The sequence below is a fragment of the Parambassis ranga genome, chromosome 19, assembly GCF_900634625.1.
Source record: "Parambassis ranga chromosome 19, fParRan2.1, whole genome shotgun sequence".
Classification (NCBI taxonomy): Eukaryota; Metazoa; Chordata; class Actinopteri; family Ambassidae; genus Parambassis; species Parambassis ranga.
In genome coordinates, this window is record NC_041039.1 from 4,588,286 (window position 1) to 4,608,986 (window position 20,701).

Consider the following 20,701-nt stretch of genomic DNA (forward strand, 5'->3'; position numbering starts at 1 on the left):
AACTTATGAGCACAACTGTACATTTAAACAGCAGTTGATAAAAATGCACAGGTGCTAGGCATACTGGTATTGTAGGAATGTGGACTGTGAGTTGCTGATCACATGGATAACGTGCCCATATGATTTACAGTGTGTGGTTTGTGTATATGTGTGTGTTTTACTTTTTGGTTTATATTTGTGACAACCTCCCTCTGGTATATATATATATATATATATATATATATATATATATATGTATACCATATATATATGTACAGTTAATCAGTAAACAATGTTACTGTCATCTCTTCAAGTCAACCCAACGCTACAAAAAAAGTCACTTGGTAGATACAAGAGTGAGCTCCTGTCCTGATTGGATGAATCCTCCTTTGTCCGGCTCTTGCTGGTAGAGAGGCAACAATATTAAGTCTCTTTAATCAGCTGAAGAGTTTTGTTTCAAAACACAGTGAACATAAAGTCTCTCAGAAAACTTCTAAAATCGCCACTGTAGCTCAATTGAGCATGCGTTGTTTGCTTTAAGTCTTTCTGTCCATACGTTCTGTCTTTAATGTTGCGGTTTAGACAAATTATTATACAACAAAAAATAATAATGTCAGATATTATTTATAATAAATATGCCATGAATAAATACAATAATTTCTATGGTTGTGTTCCAAGCAGCGACCTCTGGGGCCCTCTTGAGGCCCTTGCAGAAGTGTTAAGAATTAAAATTCACCCTGCCTGCCTCTAGGGGCTGGCTTAATGTCCAGCTTTAGAGGAGGATTGTGTGACCACCTTGGGTGACAGGCAGGTGCAGACTGATGGCTTCCTGCTTCTGTGACTTCCTGCCTGCCTCAGCTCCACCTGTGCTCCACCTCTTTGCCTGTATTTGGAGTTTAGGAGGAATGTGACAATTGCCAACATGGCAACATTTGGAATCTTCAGCAGAGACTTGTGATGTCACAGATGCTCTGATGTCACGGACACTCTGCCCATAGTTACATACCGTCTATAATGGGTCAATGTAGGCAGGGTGTGTCCCACTTGTAAATAATAAATATACGTCTTACAGGCCATGCAATTGGGTTGTGACTGAACACAGCCTTTAATAAATATACATTTTGTATATTAATTTTGGTTAAGCTTTGGCCCTGTTACACCCCCTTTACAGTAGGCCAATAATAATAATAATAAAAATAATAACAACACAACCTAAGCATGGTATAAATGATGCTTCCAGAATTAGACTGATTCATTTTCAGCATCAGGTCTGTACAAATGTATGTCCATCTTTACCAGTTCCAAATCCAGAGCCTGTACATCTATATTTAACTACATTCAAATAATTTTGTACTTTCCCTGTCAGATGTGTTATTCTGGAACAAAACTCTTCAGGCAGAAATTATGGAATGTTGTTTAACCTTTCTGGAAAGTTGATGAGAGTAGCACGACTGCACCAAGCTGAGAACAGAGGAAGATATAGCACAACACCAAATTCATTAACAAACACGGTGACCAGACAGCCGTTTGTGACAGCAAAATTAAAAAAAAAATGTAATAACTTAGTCACTGCCCCCCCAGAGCAGTCTGATGTCCGCTGGGATGGAATCCAGTTCAGTGCAGTCCAGCGGCATGAGCTCCATGATGATCACTTATGATGATGATGATGATGATAATGATAGCAAAAAGGAAAGAAAGTGTGCCAGCAGGAAATACAACAGACAGTGTCTATTGCAGACACACACAGATCAGCTTGGTCATCTTTTGATCCACTAACCTCTCGTTTCACAAAAGTCTGCAGTGTCCTTTCCCCTGTCTCCATCCATTTTCTGCAGAAAGTCTGTGTAATGTCCCTCCTGAGGTTTGGGAGACTGATTCAGTCTGTCTCTCTCTCTCTCTGGCTCTGTAGTCCCAGCTCAGAAAGTGTTTTAGTGTACTCCAGTGATGTGGTAGAAAATGATGACAATGACAGCTGGAGCTTTCTCCACATCCAAGGACAAAACTGGTTGCTTTTTCTCATAGCGACGTGGACTGCTTGATGCTGTGAAAGCTGACCCGTGAAGGTGAAGTGGGGATAGACATAGCCTGGGTCATCCTGGCTCGGATGGAGTGCTGCTCCTGCCACCGGTGGAACCGCTTTCTCACAGCTGAGCGCACCTGTCAAACAGAAACAACAATAAATAAGAGCTGTGTCAGCTGATTGATGGCGCTCCTAAGCTGGTGCTGATTTAATTTATTTACACTGACACTGTTTACTGAGAGGCTGACCAATGTTGTTTTGGAGTTGCTGTTAAAAATAAATGTGATAAGAAGCTGTTATAGTACTGAGAAAGGTTTGTACGTGAGGTCTAATAATAATATGGTAACACTTCACTGGATCCACATCCACTCTATCATCCTCTCTGTCCTGTCTACCTCTTCTTCACTTGTCATATATGATGATAGTTTTAGCATGGACGGCGGTGACGCGTCCCAACCAATGTTCAGCAATGTCTAGATTGTCCCCACCAATAATTTGATCCAAAAAAAAAATAAAAACAGATTCTCATTGAGTGCAGGAAGGGTTAAATTCCGTTGTTTTCTGGCGTCCTACCAATAGATATCCTCCTAATGTTGGTCCTACTCAAAGCCCTTGATATTCTTTATCTTCTATATATCTTCTTATTATATAGTAGCAGCATGTCTAACTTGGAAACTCTATGTGAGAGAAAACTGCAGCCTTGTGCTGGTTATTATTATTATTATTATTGGTTGTTATTATCTGGAGAAAAAATATGCCTTGTTTTGGTTGTACAGTTCTCCATCTATTTGTGTTTTAGCTGATATATGAGACCTGTTTCATTTGCACTATGGCTGAAGTAAACTGGAATTATCCATCCATCCATTATCCGAAGCCGCTTTGTCCTGCAGTGCAGGGTCCCAGCTATTTTAAATGAAAACTTTTACTTTAAATGAAGCCTTCTTTCCCTGGCATAAATTGTTGTCCACATTGAGTTTACAGGTCTGATCTCATGCTTTTTATATGTTTTGTAAACAGCGAAATGTGAATGAGTGTATGTGACAGTGTGCTATAAATCATGTGTAATGATGATTACAATGCACTCTGGCTCGCTCCTCCGCTCCTAAAATCAATTGTGTGCTGTCTTTCTGTTGTCTCTGTAATCACAACACAGTAAAAAAAAACTGCTCCACATAAAAATACCAGCACCTCATTTAACACACTGTAACATTTACAGCTTTGTCCATCAGCACATTAAGCAGCAGTTTGTGACTTGTGTTTTGGACTTTAGCTACATAGCTAAATGTTTTCCTTTTTCTCCTGAATGTGACCGCAGGTAATCCTTTCTTCATCTGTTACATTTCTCTCCCCACAATGCTCTTCCTGCTACCCTCAGCCCGTAACAAAACACTAAATCAATATCCTTTGTAAGCTACACATGCTGGTTAAGCCCCTTGTTGGAACTACAACATGGATCATGATGAGATACTCATTTATCATCCAGCTGGCTGCCATAGTGTGGTAACCAAAGGGCAGCTGATATTACATCCACTCTCAGGTCAAGGAACAACATGTACGATATTCTGCTATATCATGTTCACCTCTAGAGTTAAACTGAGCTGAAACATCAGATTATGATCCTGCAGGGCTACCTGGGCACCTGGTTTCTGGCTCAGGTGGCACCATTATGGTCCATTCAGCAATAAGGGTATCGACTGAAACTTTGGATAGCTTAATGGCTCCATTAATCTGCACACTTAGAGATTATAAGCAGCCCTTTCTCAGCATCAGCTGATAATAAAATGACACATAGCCAAGACTAGATTCTCATGCATGCTAAGAAACAGAGGAAAGTATCTGGCGGGTTAAAACATGCTCACCAATAGATGTCAGTAAATTCTTCACACTGCTACTTTAAGTTTTCTACAACACTTTTCTATTTTCAGAGGGTTTCACCCCTGATTTCTCTAGGGAACCAAATTAGGGCTGACATTGTCATAAAGCGTAGAGAGTGATGTCACTTATGTCAGTACATGACAAGTCTTAATTGTGCCCTAAATATAAGTGCTTCAAGATTTATCACTCAATTCCCCACACTAACACACAGCAACAGCCCCCAAAACGGTGAGTGACAAAGCCTGGAGAGAGGGAAATATAAATAATTGTCTAAAGGCAGTTGGGTGGGGCGGAGTATAAAAAGTTAAATCAATAAGCCAATGTGAATCTGCTTACCTCACTGTTCAGGAAGCAGTAAAACACAGACACAAAGAAGCCCTGCGCGAAAACATAATGAAAAAAAAAACAGGTTTAAAAACATCAACGTCCTGATCCGGCTTTAATCACACACGCTTATTCAATCATCTCCACATAGGAATTTCACAGTCCGCTCATTCTATTACTGGGACCTTATATTTATATATAAAAAAATAAAACATCCACCCACACAAACAGGGTATGACACATATGTTTGGTTTGTCACCTGGAAGGATTCCAGAAAGGAGTTGAAATATATGAAGACGATCTGAGAGATCTCATCTTCTCCTGGGTTGACAAAAAACAGCATGTAGGTGATTCCCAGGAGAGGAAGAAGCACCAGAGTCGCCTTCACCGCTTTCCTGCACAGACGGAGTTCACAGATTAGACAGCCATGACAGAGATGATGCCCCCCCCCGCCTCCCAACCCCACACATGCCCGGATATCCTCCTTACCGCGCTCTGCTACTTGAGGATGACACATGAATAATTGAATGTGTTTGCATACGGTGGTATTTCCTGAGCTTCTGTGTTGGCAGGTGCAGCAGAGATGAGTAAACTCACCTGTACTGAATCGTCTCCGATGTTGTGGAGGCTCGAAGTTTGGTCATTAGGATCCTCACAATGTTAAAGAGGAAGATGAAATTGATCTGTTGGAAAATTAAACATGGGAATATGACACAGTTCCTGCTTATGTTCCACTTACATACCTTTTAATTATTAACTATTGTCAGCATTGCATGTAGGGTTTTAAATAAATCTTAGTTTAGATACATATTTTCTGGTTGGTTGTTTCTCCCCATGCTCTTTATAGCAGCAGGATGCCAGTGACTCAAAATAAACTGTGCTGATGGTGTTGAGGTGCATGTCACTGAGTGTTAACAGCTTCTGCATGACAGTGACGATAAGTTATATCAGGATTTACTCTCAGAGAGAGAAGTGTAAAGCACCAGCTTTATCATTCTTTGTATTTAATATTGCTAAAAACACATTTTATTTTTCAGTTTGATCAATGAAAAATCAATAACTCAAGCAATAGGTGTAAGTGATGTAATGTAAGAGCAGAAATAGATGTTGGAATTCTTTCCAGCGCCAGCTGACCTGACCTTGGCTTGGCTTGAACAGATGTACGGCTATCTTTCCAGAACCAGTGCTGGGCTTCATTAACCTTATGCATTACTGCTTATGATAACATTTTAATAACATTCATTATAGCAGCACATCCTATCATTGCTGATGTTAGAAGACACTGACAGGAAAGCCAGGAGATTTAGAACCGCGGCACCCTGATGGGGGGAACACTGCAAAAATTCTGGTGACCTGGCGATGATCCTGCAGGATCAAGCGCTCGGCAAAGAGATAAAAGCCGGAGAGAACATGCTATTGTAAGCAAGACTGGAGAATTTCCAGGGAAAGCAGCGGAGAGATATTGAAGGAGGCAGAAGTGTGCTTCAGGGAAGAGTCGAACAGGAGACACAGAAACTGTGCCTCTCCAAGAGAGGAGTTTTTTTTTCAGCTAAGAAGAGGAGGAAAGGAAATGTGATGCCTCTGATGAGGAGAGGAGGGAAAAGGAAGGTCAGCCGGCAGGGACAAGACTGACGCTGAAGCTGAGCAGAGAAATGGACATAGAGAGCAGTTCTAGCAGAGGTGGTCGTCAAAATGTGACGGGCATGTAGGGTTGAAGTAGAAGTCCAGCATAAAAAAATTCTACTTCAGTGTTACCATTAAAAATGGATTCATACAGTAATGTTGCATCATAATTTTAGGAGGAAAGTCGCGTAGATTTCTGTTCATGCAGGGCTGTCGGGTGTGCTTAAAAGTATCTTACTACTGACAAACACTGCAGGCAAACTGAAAACTTCATGCTTGGCAGCGACTAAATTGACTGTAGGACATTGGTAAACTCCCAAAGCCACAATGCACGATGACTGCATGCAAACATTTTCACTTTTACAGCCTCACGGAGCAGAGACAGAGAGAACCTCAGTGATATTCAATGATTCTTCATGTCTCATGACAGCAGGGAGAAAACACCTCATACTGTTACAACTGATGTTTGAAAAACAAATATGACTACTGTCAGTACTCACAGCTGTCAAAATAGCATGTTAGCAATACCTAGGTGAATGCTAAGAGTTGAGATGAGGACAAGCAGAAAATGTCAACATGTTCAGACCAAGGCAAGTTTAGCATACTTTATGCTTTACTATGCAGTAATTGGTAGCACGCTGAATATTAAAAGTCGGTTTCCCTAGGAAGCGATTTTTTACAAAACATTCCCACTGTGAAATGGGTCTGGAATTCCTCCCTTCACAGCCAGTTCTACTCAAACACTATCTTTACACTGCTTCACTGGTGACTTGTTCAATACATTTGTGCAGAATTGCAAATAACATCTTTGATTTCACTCAATATCAAAGCCAACAACAGTAATTCATACCTACTCCACTGTTTTTTGTTGATGTTAGTCACTCTGCCTATGTCACATGCTTCATTTCTCTGATTGGTTTTGTGTCTATCCAAATGCATCCAGAGGGAGTTTAATCTGTGTGCCCCCTGGAACTCAAATCCACAGAGACCAGACTGATTCTAGAAATAGGATGGATGACCATGCTAACAAATATTGGCTACTGGAAAAAGAAATGTCAAAAGCATTCTTTCCTCCTGTGAAACACCAGTAAAAGGAAAAATTCCTCAGTGTGATCCTCAATGTAAAAAAATTACTTCCTTTGTGATATAGTGCTAGATGTATGAGAAGCATAAAAACCACAATACAACTAGCAGAAATACAACCAACCAATCAGCACAGGAGTTATTACACTGTCACTGGCCCGATGACAGTACTGGGAGCTCAGCCAAGAGGTAAGTCCAGTCGAGACATAAGTGAAGCTGCACCGCTCCGCAGCCAATTTGTAAAATCTGCAGGATTTTTCACACAAGCTCTGCCAAAGGGCCGAGCATCACAGGAGACAGCAGGGTGAGGAGGAGTCAAATCGGTACAGCTATGATACGAATGCTGATGCTGAAATGTATGGTTTAATCTCAATGATGCTTCTGGCCAGCTGTGAGAACAATGAGTTCAGCACACCTTCCAATTGTACACACAGCCTCAGCAGTAAATTATCCCTTTAAATCAGAGCTGGAGGCAGATCAAAAAGCTTTTTGGTTTAACACAGATTTACAGAAGATAAATAATGGAAAAAGAGCATGAAAAGGTGTCCTAGGGGTATGGAATTGACCCAACATTAGAGATATTTCCTACAAGACTGAACATATATAAACCCCTAATAACACAACAGGGGATCAGTCTCACCGCTGGAGACTCTCCTAAGTAAGTGAGGGGCGGAGAAGGTGCAGGAGACAGGGCGGACATTGCTCATAGTGAGTTCTCCTATTTGGACATGGGCTCAATAGCACATTAGGTGTAATTTGTAGTGCTGATTATGACAGACATGTCCAGATATATCTGTGAGTCTCGACACTGCAGTAGAGTTGTCAGCCAAAACATGATTCCACAGAGCTTTAGGAGTTAATAGAAAAAGTGTTTCACATTTATCATTCTGACATGAAGAATCTGATGAGCTTTCCAGCTTTTCATGCCTGCTAGGTACGTTAAAGGCAAAATTAAGACTAATTGTATCAGCAGGTTTTTGTGCAGCTAATGCAGGACAATTTAAAAAACTTACCACTAAAACAAGAATCATAGGCCCTTGATAGATGTAGTCGGTGTACACGCCAGCTCGCTTCCCAAACCAGCACCTGAAATGTCAGCAGAAGCAATCAGTCATGCTTAGGTCCAACAGGCAGGTGTATTTATATTGTCACTTATCTCCTCCCTTTCAGTGCATGCTGGCATTCATCTTTTTAATTTGTGCACAGGGGCTTAAACACATGCTTTCCAGTCAGAGCTTTACCCAAAATATAACTTCTGGATAATAAACTATAAACCTTAAATTATTTGAGCTTTGTACTTTCCCTTCCAGCTGCACTGATTAGTTCCCTCACTAATCATGGCCAGATTATGAAAAAAATGGGCTTCTGGGCACAAACATGTTGAAGGCTGCCCAACCTGTCAGACTGACAAAGACATAAAACCAACAGAAACTCACAGGCCCTCTGTGTAGTAACTTTGTTTCTTTGCAGCATTCTACATCTCGTTGTGGTGATCATGGATCACTTTGGAAATGTTTGTTTTGCATGACAATGTCCTTTGTAGTTTCTTTTAATCGAGTTTCTTTTAATTGTTCAGTGTTGTTGTCATTTTCAGTTGCTTTGCTGTTGTTTCTTTAACTGCAGTTTTGTATCACTGGGCAACAAGAGATACATTTTCTTAACAGCTGATAAAACAATGGCAGCAGATAATATTGGATAAGGGCTGTTAAAGATCAGAGTAATCAGCTGTAATCAGTAATACTGGTATTGCTACATATTGCTACAGCAATTCCCAATTTTCCAGCATTGTTATAGAACTGTTCGGTAGCTTTCTTGTTGCTATTTTTGTTGTACAACTTTATAATAATAAACAGGGCAAAAGAATGATGTGTTTTTACATTTATATGACTTAAAGGTAGGGTAAAGAATTTCTTTTTGTTAAATTAGTGTAACTTCTCTTTACAATCCGATAACAACCAATTAGTTAGGCAGTTTTGCATTAAAACAAAGAATATTAATCATCTGTGGAAGCTCATAACAGTGTGACTGGCCCCTCCTCCTTAGCCTGAGTGGGTCCACAGCACTACGTAACACTGTGTTTTGGATAAGTACACAGAGGGATCTGCTGCTTTGACCTTAGTTAGCTGGCAGCTAACTATAAGATGTATGGTTGGTCCTCTCTTAGTCGACATTATGGCAGACCAAAGAGGATGCTATCTGAGCAAGCAAAGAATAGAAAATAAAGAAAGCCTGAACACGAGTCAGTTTCAAACTGGTTTGTGCTCATTACTGAGAGCTAACAGAGGAAAAGAGATGCAAGACTAATGCTGATGTGTTCTTTTTGAAACAGTAAGTGATAAATTGTCTGCTTAGCTTTAAAGACATCTGACTTAGCTGCAGATTGTTGGCTGTAGCCTCTGTTTTAATCTGAGGGCAAACACCACACAGGTAAATACAAGTGAACACCCTCAGGATCCTTAGTGCTCTACTCAAACAGTTGATGTGGGCAATTGGTGTATTGACATGTGCCTGCAAGCTAGGGACTGAACAATAGATAAGAATGTGTGTGTGGTGTGAGTGTTGGTATAAACGAATAGAGTGAGGGCGTGTCAGATATGGACGTGTAAGTGTGAAATCAGTGGCCTGTATAGAAATGTGTCAGTGTCAATTAAGTTATTAAAGTTATAGAGTAGTTTATCTATGGACATGGTTACAGTGGTTCCTTTTCCATCAGCATGGAAATAAAAAGACTTCTATTAAGCCAGTCGCTTTGAGTGCAGCAAGTACGACAGCGGCATTGCACAATCAAACTCCATTGTTTCTTTAGCAACTTTTTATTTCAGCTTTAAAGTTGCTTGTATTTGTTCATCTTGCCTCTATTGGCTTCCCCCTGCAGACTTGTTCTGCGTAGCTAATAGGACCCAGAAACCAAATATATATTCTATGTGTCAACATACTTGGCCATTAGTGTAGATTCTGTATGAGAGTTTCTCTGGCAGCAGGATGGTGTGTGTGTGTGTGTCTGGGATGAAATCAAAATAAAACACAGTACAGTGTACACTGTATGTCCACAGTAATGAAGGGACATGTCACTCACAGTGAGTAGGGGAATAAGATGTACCAGGTTTTGGATACAATTAGAAAAACAACAAAAGAGCATGCACTCCTAATTAAAGTGAAAATGGCGGCGAGGCTAATGTGTAATTAAGAATATTGTACAATGCAAATGTGATTACAGCTGGTTATTAATAGACATTCATCTTCTTAATGTAATAAGGTTTGGCTTTGCCCTTGTCCTTGTATGAGGTGGTAGAGAGGGGGTAAAAAAAAAGTGAAAAGAGCTTACTTTTCATTGTCGTAGTACAGCTTCCCAATGGCCCATGCCACAATTATAGGGAATGGTATACCTGGAAATAAAAAGACAAATTGACAGATTATTCTTTCATCTTTCTCTGCTATTCAAATCAGAAAATATCACTTCAGGGATTTCATGCTGGAAAATGAAATTCTAGTCTTTTTTTTTCCCAGCACCAGCGCCTGCCAAGCTCTGTCAGAAGCAATTGTTGCCTGTGTGCTGTGATCCACAGATGCAAGCCAAGACATGTCACCATCTGAATATTATTTTTTATGAATGAATGAATGAAGAGCCGGACCCTGGCAGATGATACTGCAGAGTGATCTTGTGATTTACTGACTTACAGAAGCCGACAAAAAGACAGCAGCCACTGCTCACATTTAAATGACACTAAGGAGCGTGAAGACCTTATCCAGCTCCCACGTCACACATCTAAGCCTCACATCTCTGGAAACATTCCACTTCATTAGTAATTTGCTGTCATCAGCAAAATGTTAAACCTCAGGAAAAATCCACTCCTGAAGCCCTTAGATTACATTAAATTCATTTTTCTTGTTGTTTTCATCTTAATGATCTTTGTACTCTTGAAGCCAGAGAGTCTAAGCTAAGCGAGGCTAAAGAAAATGTGATCTTATTTTTTTTTTTTTCACAGGCGTTCTGAAATATGCTGCCATCTCCTTTTCACGCAGAGGCTTCACACTGGCCCGGGGGAAAATGTAATCCAGCTGGCACAATACACCTAATCTCAACAGCACATAGTTCAGTTTGACAGTGTGAAACAGGGTGTTAGTGATTCGCCAATAGATTTCCCAGCTGCCACACAAGATTCTGGTATCTCCATCAAGTCAAAGGCTTCCCATTGTTGGGCGAAATCGCATCTGTCATTCAGAGACTTGTTTGGAGATCAAACAAGTCTCTGAATGAACATTAAGCTGAGTGAAAAACATATTTTAATATAAATATGTGTATTTCATATACAATGTAATATCTTGACAGGAATGTGATTAAAAATCACAAGAGAAGCTAGCATGGCATAGCATGCAGATTGCAGCTTTTAAAAATGTAATAATGCCTGCTTTAACTATAAGTGCCACTTCACAGTAGGGCTACACAATTAATCAATTTTGGCGTTACGCATTCCTTATAGGACACCAGCAAATCAAACCCTCCCAAAACCACTGTCCTGCCACACACCGGCAAGTGCAGTCACATCTCTTTCCTGCAGTGCTAACCTTGAATTTTCCTGGACATACACAGATGACCTATTTGGCGACCCATCTTGTCATTTATTAATTTATTCAGTTTAACAGAGCAATTCCATAATCGATTGTTTAGGGGAAAATTTATCGGCCCGCCCTCTCCTTGTGCACTGAAGCTGAGCATGATAGTTGTTCAAATTCCTGATCATAATTAAGCCCTGTTAATAACATATGACCTAAGTCTCAGGGTAAAGGAGGCACAACCATATGTATTAATCCTGATTTTTTTACATGATAAAATGTCTTAATCTGCTGATTAATCATTCTTGTTTGTGAGCCTTTGAATGAAATTCTATAAGCTACATCACGCTTGGTGTTGGTGTAATATATACATAATACATAATAATATGTTGCACTATGTCAGCCTTCCGACATCAAACACATTGAAATTACAAACAACACCACACATCTTTTTTTGTTTATCCTAGAGTTATGCTACTGGCCTCCTCTGTGTTAATGGATTCCACACAGGCTAACTAAACTAAAAACAAGTACTCTTCAAATTCCCAGTGATGGTTTATGGCTTGGTAGCTAGATTTTATCACCCCAATCTACTATCAAATGATCATATATCCCAAAATGTCCAACGACCATGAGACTTTCACACACTGCTGGTTGTTTGAAGAGTCTACGTACACCAGCCGATGCAGATGAACATCCACTTGCGCAGCTTGTCGGTGGAGTAGGTGAGGACGATGGCGGTGTGGAGGTAGCAGCCCTCTCCGAACATCCAGAAGAAGTTGGTAGAGTGAAAATAGTTGAAGGAGGCAGTGACGAGGCGACACCAGATCTACAACATGGAAAAAAGGAAATGTGCTGGGGACTATTTTTGGCTGTGAATGAATACATTTAGGACATAACCTAGGGTATGTCAAAGGCAATGTAATGATGTACCACGTTGCTTTCGTGAACCTCAGGGCTCATGGTAAGCTGGACAATGAACCAGGTGGCATTCCTGAGGATGAAGGCGGTGATGAGATTCCAGTGGATGATGTTTCTCAGACAGCGGATGCTCCTGTGAGACAAACAGAGAGGGGATGTTTGTGCTGCTTTTCCAGTGTTTCTCCTGCTGTGCTTGGGGGAAAAAAAGAAAAGGATTTCACGCTGAGCATTAAAATAAATAATAAAAAAAAAACTGGTACACAAATGTTAACGTGTGACCAAACTGGAAAGTGTGTGAATTAAACATCTTCTCCTGCTGCGTGTGAGTGTGTTTCAAACAAAAACATTAAAGCATTTAGCTATTTAGATCGCTCTGAACGGAATCTCGGAAAAACAAAAAATAAAGATGATGGAGATGAATAATGAAAAGGGACGAAGCCTGGAAATAACATTTCCCATCACTTCCATTTGCCCCTCTCCCCTAATGTAATGTGAAGTAACATTTCATTCCTACAGTTTGCACTCTTTTTTGTGTCATGTCCTGAAAGTCTAATGTTTTTTTAATGCTGTAAATAAATCGACCTTAGGATACAATTAAAATCTGCATGTGCCTTAGAGCGAGAGCTCAAAAATAGAAACACAACGGACTAAACAAACCAACGCGGTCACCGTAGTGACAGCCTCGTTTGTTGTCACCAGCTGACGGCATTATCAGCCAGCCGGGGGTTGCTTCCTCCTCTGGCAACCATGAATGACACGATTTATTTTTTAACATGCATCAATTCTTAATAGGTGTCACTTGCAGTGGCTTTGTGCTGACTGAGCAGATGTTTGTGAGTGGAAATTCTGTTAATATTGTAATATTGTGTATGTGTGTATTATCCAGGAAGCCTCATTAACGCTCCATAGAAATGCTCATAATCATATAATTATAATATTACATACAAATTGTAAAAAAAGGCAGCCTCTGAGCTACTATGAAACATACAAATTAATGGTTTATGAATCCACGAACAAGCAGCTAATTTCCCCTCACTGTGTCATAATGTTACAGAAAATGTCATTATTATCACACAGTGAACAGCAGCTGATTGCCAGGAGCATAGTGAGGAGTGTTTCCCCCCCACCCCTCAGCACTTATATTCATTACACTGTGCGACCTAACTTCCAGTTGGCATCCTGCTGATAGGGCCAGCGCCTGATGGGTATTAATTAGGAGAAAAGCTCCTGCAGACAGATCTTTGTTAATGATACAGCACATACAATCATATGTTATCCTCTGGTTTGTTTCTGTGGTCTCTGCTGGGCAGGAGTAACATCCCCTTTGTCTATGATGAAGGGGGAGGAGATGACATACACTGCTCACAGGCATTCCCTACAGGCACATGTTAGTTTAAAGGCAACAACTTTTGCAGCATTTCTGGACATCACCAGTCTTCATGCAGTCATCTGCTAACCCCTGTCCTGGAAGAGCGTCACCACTGACTAAGATCTAATTACACAACAGTATGCTTACACAGAGCTGGGTATATCCCAGGAACGTGTCCCTGCAGTTATCCACAACAAACCAAAGTGTTCCCTCATTGGGTCCTTGGTCTGATTTACCAATACACATTGACAGCTTGCCATTACAGAGGGATTTCTCCAGAGTCTGGTCCACTATTTCTAACCTAAGACAAAAAGGTCATTACTTCCTAAAGACAAATCAATAAGGTACTCAAGAGTTTCAAATCAAGGCAACAGGACTCATAGTATAGCTAAAGACGTCACTTGCTTGACTGGCAAAACGTCTTCATAAAACTCAATTTAAAACTATTGGACATAATGTGACCTGGATGACTGAGGCTTCATTCCGACTGCATGCAGATGTGGCCCAAATCTGATTTTTTGTGTCCATATCTAACAGCACAAATGACATGAAATCAAACCTGGGCCACTTTGACATTTGGTTTGACATGTCGGATACAGATCTGCTGTTTTGCAATGTACGGTAACCTTAGTTACAATATTCCTGTCACAATTCATTATCAGTGTAGTGCAGGAGTCATTATAATTCTGTTTTGGCAGGAGCTTCAAATCCTTAAATTTTGAATGAAATCTGTTTTAGTTAGGTCCCTCACATCTCGCTTCCACCACTCATGGCTCTGACTCCACACAGTAAAGTGCAGTCTGCACAGAGGTAGCAGCCATTGCTCCAAAAAAGGCCCTTGTTAAAAATTTTGCTCTCTGTCTCCTTATCGTTATTCTCCTTATCATTTGCTTATGAATTAGGCAGCTTTCACTGCTTGAAAACTTCAGAAAGTCTTACTTCAGTATAGTCAATGTGTACTTCTCCATTCAGTGTGCTACATGTGATGGGTTGTTACTGTTCTTCTTCACATGCGGTTCAGTTCAAGGCCATGGCCAGTTCGCAGTGGAGTCTGATATAGGTTTCATTACATTACATTTATTACAGGGCGGTCCAACTTGAGTGGAAGTTCCTCAAGACAAGTCAGAATGAGGCTCAGTGTGTGTGTGGCCTCCACGTGCCTGTATGACCTCCCTACAACGTCTGGGCATGTTCCTTATGAGGCGGTGGAAGTTCTCCTGAGGGATCTCCTCCCAGACGTGGATTAAAGCATCAGTCAACTCCTGTGGTGCAAAGTGGCGTTGGTGGATGGAGCGAGACATGATGTCCCAGATTGGATGCTCGATTGGATTTAGGTCTGGGGAATGGGCAGGCCAGTCCATAGCATCAATGCCTTCATCATGCAGGAACTGCTGACACACTTCAGCCACATGAGGCCTAGCATTGTCATGCATCAGAAGGAACCCAGGGCCCACTGCACCAGTATATGGCCTCACAATGTGTCTGAGGATCTCATCCTGGTACCTTAGGGTACCTCTGGCTAGCACATGGAGGGCTGTGCAGCCCTCTAAAGAAATGCCTCCCCACACCATCACTGACCCACCGCCAAAACTATGTCACATCTGTCACATGTGATCAGTGTGAACCTGCTCTCATCCATGAAGAGCACAGGACGCCAATGGCTGGGTTGTTGCCCTCCTATGCCCCCTCCAGGTCTCCTGGTGTACTGGCCTGTCTCCTGGTATCTCCTCCATGCTCCATGCTGACAGACACAGCAAACCTTCTTGCTACAGCTCTCATTGATGTGCCATCCTGGATGAGCTGCACTACCTGAGCAACTTGTGTGGGTTGTAGACACCGCCTCATGCTACCTCTAGGGGTGAGAGCACTGACAAAATGCAAAAGTGATCAAACATTAGGCAGAAAGGATGAGAACAGAGAAATGGTCTGTGGTCAGCACCTGCAGAACCTCTCCTTTATAGGGGTTGTCTTGATAACTGCCTCTCATTTCCACCTGTTGTCTGTTCCATTTGCACAACAGCAGCTGAAATTGATTCACAATCAGTGTTGCTTCCTAACTGGACAGGCTGATTTCACAGAAGTGTGATTGACTTGGAGTTACAAACAACTTGTGACTTGACTTAGAATTGGATATTGTGAGGTCACCATCAAGGTTGTGGTTTTCTGAGTGCTGCTGGTAGACAACCTGGAAAGACAGCTAGGGGAGAAAATCAACAAAATTCAGCAAAAAGGGCTGCTCTTCCACCTGGAAGGAGGGAACGCTCAGCTTATAAATCCACAATCTGATTTACACCCTCAGACTGCTGACTCTTGCCCAAGATGAAGGAGGAACATGGTGGTCCATGTGATGATGATGTCATTAACTTGAACAAAGAATAGATCTGTGTGCTTTCCAACAAAAAGTGTACAAATGTAGATGGAAATGTTCTACCCTCTACCACAAACACTTACACTCATAAAAGAGCATCATAAAATAGTTGTGTACTGCACAATTTTGTTCAAGAATATGTCAGACTGTGGAAGCTATAAACACTGCCAGTCACTGTTAAAATGAGCCGTTCTCTCTGCTCCCTGTTCTCCTTCTTGTTCCACAACACTGATCAGAAGTGTCAGCCTTTTTCTCACCGGCGCCACAGCTTTCCCTTAAATGGTTCTCTATTTCAATCAAGAGGCTGAGTAATAAATGCCACACTCCTTCTCTAGCCTTATGCCATTTTTAGCTGGCCGACACTTGTCCTCGTTCCCTGTGGCCCACAAACACAGGTTCTGCATAAATGCTGTTCTGTAGAGCTTCTACTTATTATGTCTCTCGGTGCCCTTTCACGCTTTTCTCACTCCCCGGGGGTGTCTCAGGGATCGATAACAGCCCTGGCTGTTGAGGGTGCTAAGACCTTTCTCTCGTTAACGCACGGCTTATTTCAGTTTCAGAGAAACCCTTTCCACCTCCACTGGGTTGTCCCAGCAGGCCTCTGCATGGCTGTTTTGGTTTTTGCCTCTTCCTCAGATTGGTCTATTATTCCCATTTGTGGGGTATGTGCCCTAGTTTTTGCAGGCGTCAAAACCTCTTTACATCTGTGGGATTGAGATAGGGAAGGTTTCATCCCATGACCAAATGGTTTTTGAATAAGAACGAGAAGCGCTTTGAACCTCTTGGGATCTGGAGAATACTGACGGGTCTGTCACATCAAGGATGTCTTTAGGATTATCAGCGGACTGATGGCAGCAAGACCGACACTTACCTCAAACACAAGAAGAGGAAGAAAGCGATGAGCAGAGCCACCATCGATATGCAGTGACCCAGGAAGTTTATGATCACAGCTATTTGGTAGTGCATCTTGCCCTTTTTCTGCGGGAAGAAAAAACACATGATGAGCCTTTTTTTGAGGATGAGAAAAAACTCTTAAAAGACAGAAAATCCTCTTTTATTTTTTAATATCGAGGTGACTCCTGCTGTGCCTTTGAACAGGAGTGGGCGTTCACAGTCACAGCGGGAGTGTCGAGACGTGAGTTTAAAATTAAAGCAAATCCGTACATGATTAATAGTGACATTGTCTATTCACAGTAATAAATAGAAGCCAAAGCAACAGAAACATAATATCATATCAATAACCAGTGACTGGTTTACACACGTAAAGGTCCTTCCCTATAAACATCTTGTTACAATGCTTTAATGTTTTTGTAGCCATTAGGTGTATTTCTGGACTCCATTAGAGGTCATTTTGTGTAGTTGTGGGGTCACTCTTTTTTTTTATTTTCCTTGTGGTATTTTGCATATCTTTACTGTCATCTTCTGTCTATATGTGCATCCTGGTGGTCTATATGGTAGTTTTACATCACTTTTTCAATTTTTAAACCTCAAAAAAATAATATATTATATATATATATTAATTTATATATATATATATTAATTTATTGCCATCTTTGACGGTAAGATTATTCCTTTAGTACATATGTTTTGTGCATTACTAGCACCTAATGAGAATAACAGACATTTAAAAGCATAAACTATCTAAACTGTCATTGTGTGAAACAAAAATTTTAAATAAAGGCTTAGAAGGTTAAAAAAAAATATCAATGAGAGATGCTACATATTTAATAGACAAGACACAAATACAGCATTTAACCAAACATTTAACCATAGTGGTGTCAGGTATGTAAGACTGATGTTCCAGTTGCTGGAATTAAGTTGTTTCTGTGGATTGTAACAATCCATTTGCTCAGTGGGTGTAATGGCAGTGACTTCAGCATCCCAGGACGGCATACCATCTATTGTGTTGTGGGTATTATATGCCGTTTTTGTATTTATGCCTTTTTTGTAATCATTTTATGTACTTGTAGTAGTACTTTTTGTGGTTTTGTGGGCATTTTTCACATTCATGTTGTACATATCTGTGGTATTTCTTATCTCATTGTTGTCATTGTGTATATGTTTGTTTTTTATGTGTACTCTCCTTGTATTTGTTTATTTTAACATGCGATGCAGCTGGATTTGCATAAAAATCAATTAATTAATAAAAAAAACTAACTGTCGAGTCAGGTTAGTTTTTCTTTTTTCTAGGTTCAGTCTTTATTTTGCTGTATTTTTATCTTTTTTTGTGTATTTTTATTTACTCACTACATATTTACAATTGCACCACATTGCATTGACCACATTGACCAATCAGATTGCAGGCCCTGCCCCCCTCTGATTCTGCTCCTGGCTTTGAAACACACACACACACCATATGCAGCATCCACATGAGTCCATCTGAGAATCCTTTATACAGACTTCAGACGTGCCTTCCCGTAACTCGCTGCCTTAAGACCACTGTCTGTGACTCACCCATCCATTGTGATCCCCACACTACCAACAGTAATCTGTGCTGTGGATTTATGTAACCTACTGGTGTCTACATCGAGATTAAACGTGGGCATGTTTAATCCGTGCCCCTCCCACACTCAAACACGTCATCTGTCCCATTCACCATATTTTTTGGTGCAGCAGCTCAAATCTGGAGCTCTGCAGAGGACAGCTTTCTGCTTTTATATGTACACATAGAGCTTTTCTTGCTTGCTGTAACACCATCAGTGTGGCTACACAATCGCCCCTTTCACATTTTATTGGAAGAATTTCTGCTTTTGCCATCAAACATGAGATTTAGGGTCCCACAGCTTCGACTGGACAACAGAAGTCTTTTGTTAGGTCCTTTTCAGGTGAAGCACTGAGTGTGAAAACATCTGTAGCTGCAGAAATGTGATGTCTGATGCAACAGATACTCTGTTGCTAGTTTAGAGCCATCTAGTTCAATGTGTTTTAGTCTAATACAGCAGTCCTGAAGTTAATGATGATTCTGCCTTATATGTGGCTTATGTGAGGTCATGTTAACTTTGTAGTTCAACACTACCAGTTGGTGTTGACACATCCTTCTCCTTCTCATTCAAGGTGTTTTCCTCATTTTTTTTTACATTATATATTCACACTGAAGACATGAGTATAAAGGAACAAATGGAAAAATGTGCGACCACTTGAGGTTAATACATCGAACATACATTGAATAGTAGCTGAACTGGGCTATATACACTAACAACCCTTCCTGTGCACAACACAACTGATGGTGTAAGAAGATGAAACGCCAAAAATGAACTCATGACAAAGCACACCTGTTCTTGAGAGAATGTCAAGAGTGTGCAAAGCTGTCATCAAAGCAAAAGGTGGCTACTTTGCAGAATTTAAAATATAAAATATATTATTTCGTCCATATCCTTTTCATTATTTTGTGCTGCTGTATTCATTGTGGCTATTTAGAAAAACATATTAAACACTCCTTTAACAGCCACAATAACATGCATGTGTTTCTGATATTTTTCTAAGCAGCTATAACATCACTTTTCTGTATGCATGAACGAACATATTGTTTGATAACCCACCTAAAAAATTGTGCCTCAGTGCTGTGTGAGAGACAGCAAGCTTGTGCAGAGCTGATGAACACTCCAGGAAATAAATCAAGCAGGAGGCTTTAAAAAAGGACAGCGGAGCTCTGAGCTGAGAGAGGAGGGGGGTGGACGACAAGAAGATAATATAGGACTCACCCACTCCCAGCCTCAGGACTCGCAAAATGTGTGGGCCACAAGAGTCAAAACCAGACCTGACTCACTTTCACTTTTATGAAAGACAACAAAGACACTTATTATATATATTTGAGAAAGTAACCTCCAGCAAAGCCCAAAAGGAAGTGAAGATCATTTTCTTTTCCTCAAACAAACTATAATGAGCGTTTGATCTGCTCAGTTTCTTTTCCCAGTGGGAATGCGGAATATCTGGTTCAATACAAGTACAACTTTGAAAAGGAGTGACTTAACTCCCTCCCATTTTTCGTTTTGTGTCAATCACATTGGTACCTGCTGATTTATTTTGTCACTACAAAAGGAAGAAAAAAATTAAACACATTTTTTAAAGGTCAGACACTCCATCCATCTTCTGCAGCATCGATCGGGCATCAGAATCTGAGGACACTACAATGGAACAATAAATGAAGGGTATCAGTGCTGTTTTCTGATCCTCACAGATCTATACAGCATGAATGACAGTAACTAGACAGTAACTTCCTTATTAACATGTTGATTAAGTGCCATTGAATCAAGATTTAATCAATATTGTTTCAATGATTGGGTTGAATATTTGAATTTCGTATAATCGCTGCCTACATATCTGCTTCCTTCATTGATTGTAATGAGTGTGGCTACTGGGTTCATTAATGGTTATTTGAATGATATGAAAAACAAGTTAGAATAATGAATGCCAAGAACAAGGTGACAGATCCAACTCCTACATACAAGTATCTGAATCACCAGTCTCATGCACAGGAGCAGTAGCCTGACCACCCATCATAATTCTTTTCCTGTTCTTTACAAAGAATTAGTCTAGTCTCTGTGGATTTGAGCTTGTGAAGGGAGCACCAACAGATGCCGAATAA

The 20,701-nt window shown here is 40.7% G+C and overlaps 1 protein-coding gene across 1 annotated transcript in view; it reads right to left on the reverse strand.

Moving 5' to 3' along the window:
- Nucleotides 1-20,701, reverse strand: part of LOC114451800 (corticotropin-releasing factor receptor 1-like) — a 47,815-nt gene continuing 27,114 nt past the window's right edge. Inside the window, exons 6-14 of the mRNA XM_028430683.1 lie at nucleotides 16,988-17,094; nucleotides 12,392-12,512; nucleotides 12,134-12,287; nucleotides 10,230-10,290; nucleotides 7,918-7,990; nucleotides 4,796-4,881; nucleotides 4,458-4,593; nucleotides 4,211-4,252; nucleotides 1-2,136 (exon numbers count right to left, since the gene is read on the reverse strand). Coding sequence (XP_028286484.1) covers nucleotides 1,996-2,136; nucleotides 4,211-4,252; nucleotides 4,458-4,593; nucleotides 4,796-4,881; nucleotides 7,918-7,990; nucleotides 10,230-10,290; nucleotides 12,134-12,287; nucleotides 12,392-12,512; nucleotides 16,988-17,094 — 921 coding nt within the window. The 3' untranslated portion in view covers nucleotides 1-1,995. The remainder of the gene's footprint in view (nucleotides 2,137-4,210; nucleotides 4,253-4,457; nucleotides 4,594-4,795; nucleotides 4,882-7,917; nucleotides 7,991-10,229; nucleotides 10,291-12,133; nucleotides 12,288-12,391; nucleotides 12,513-16,987; nucleotides 17,095-20,701) is intronic.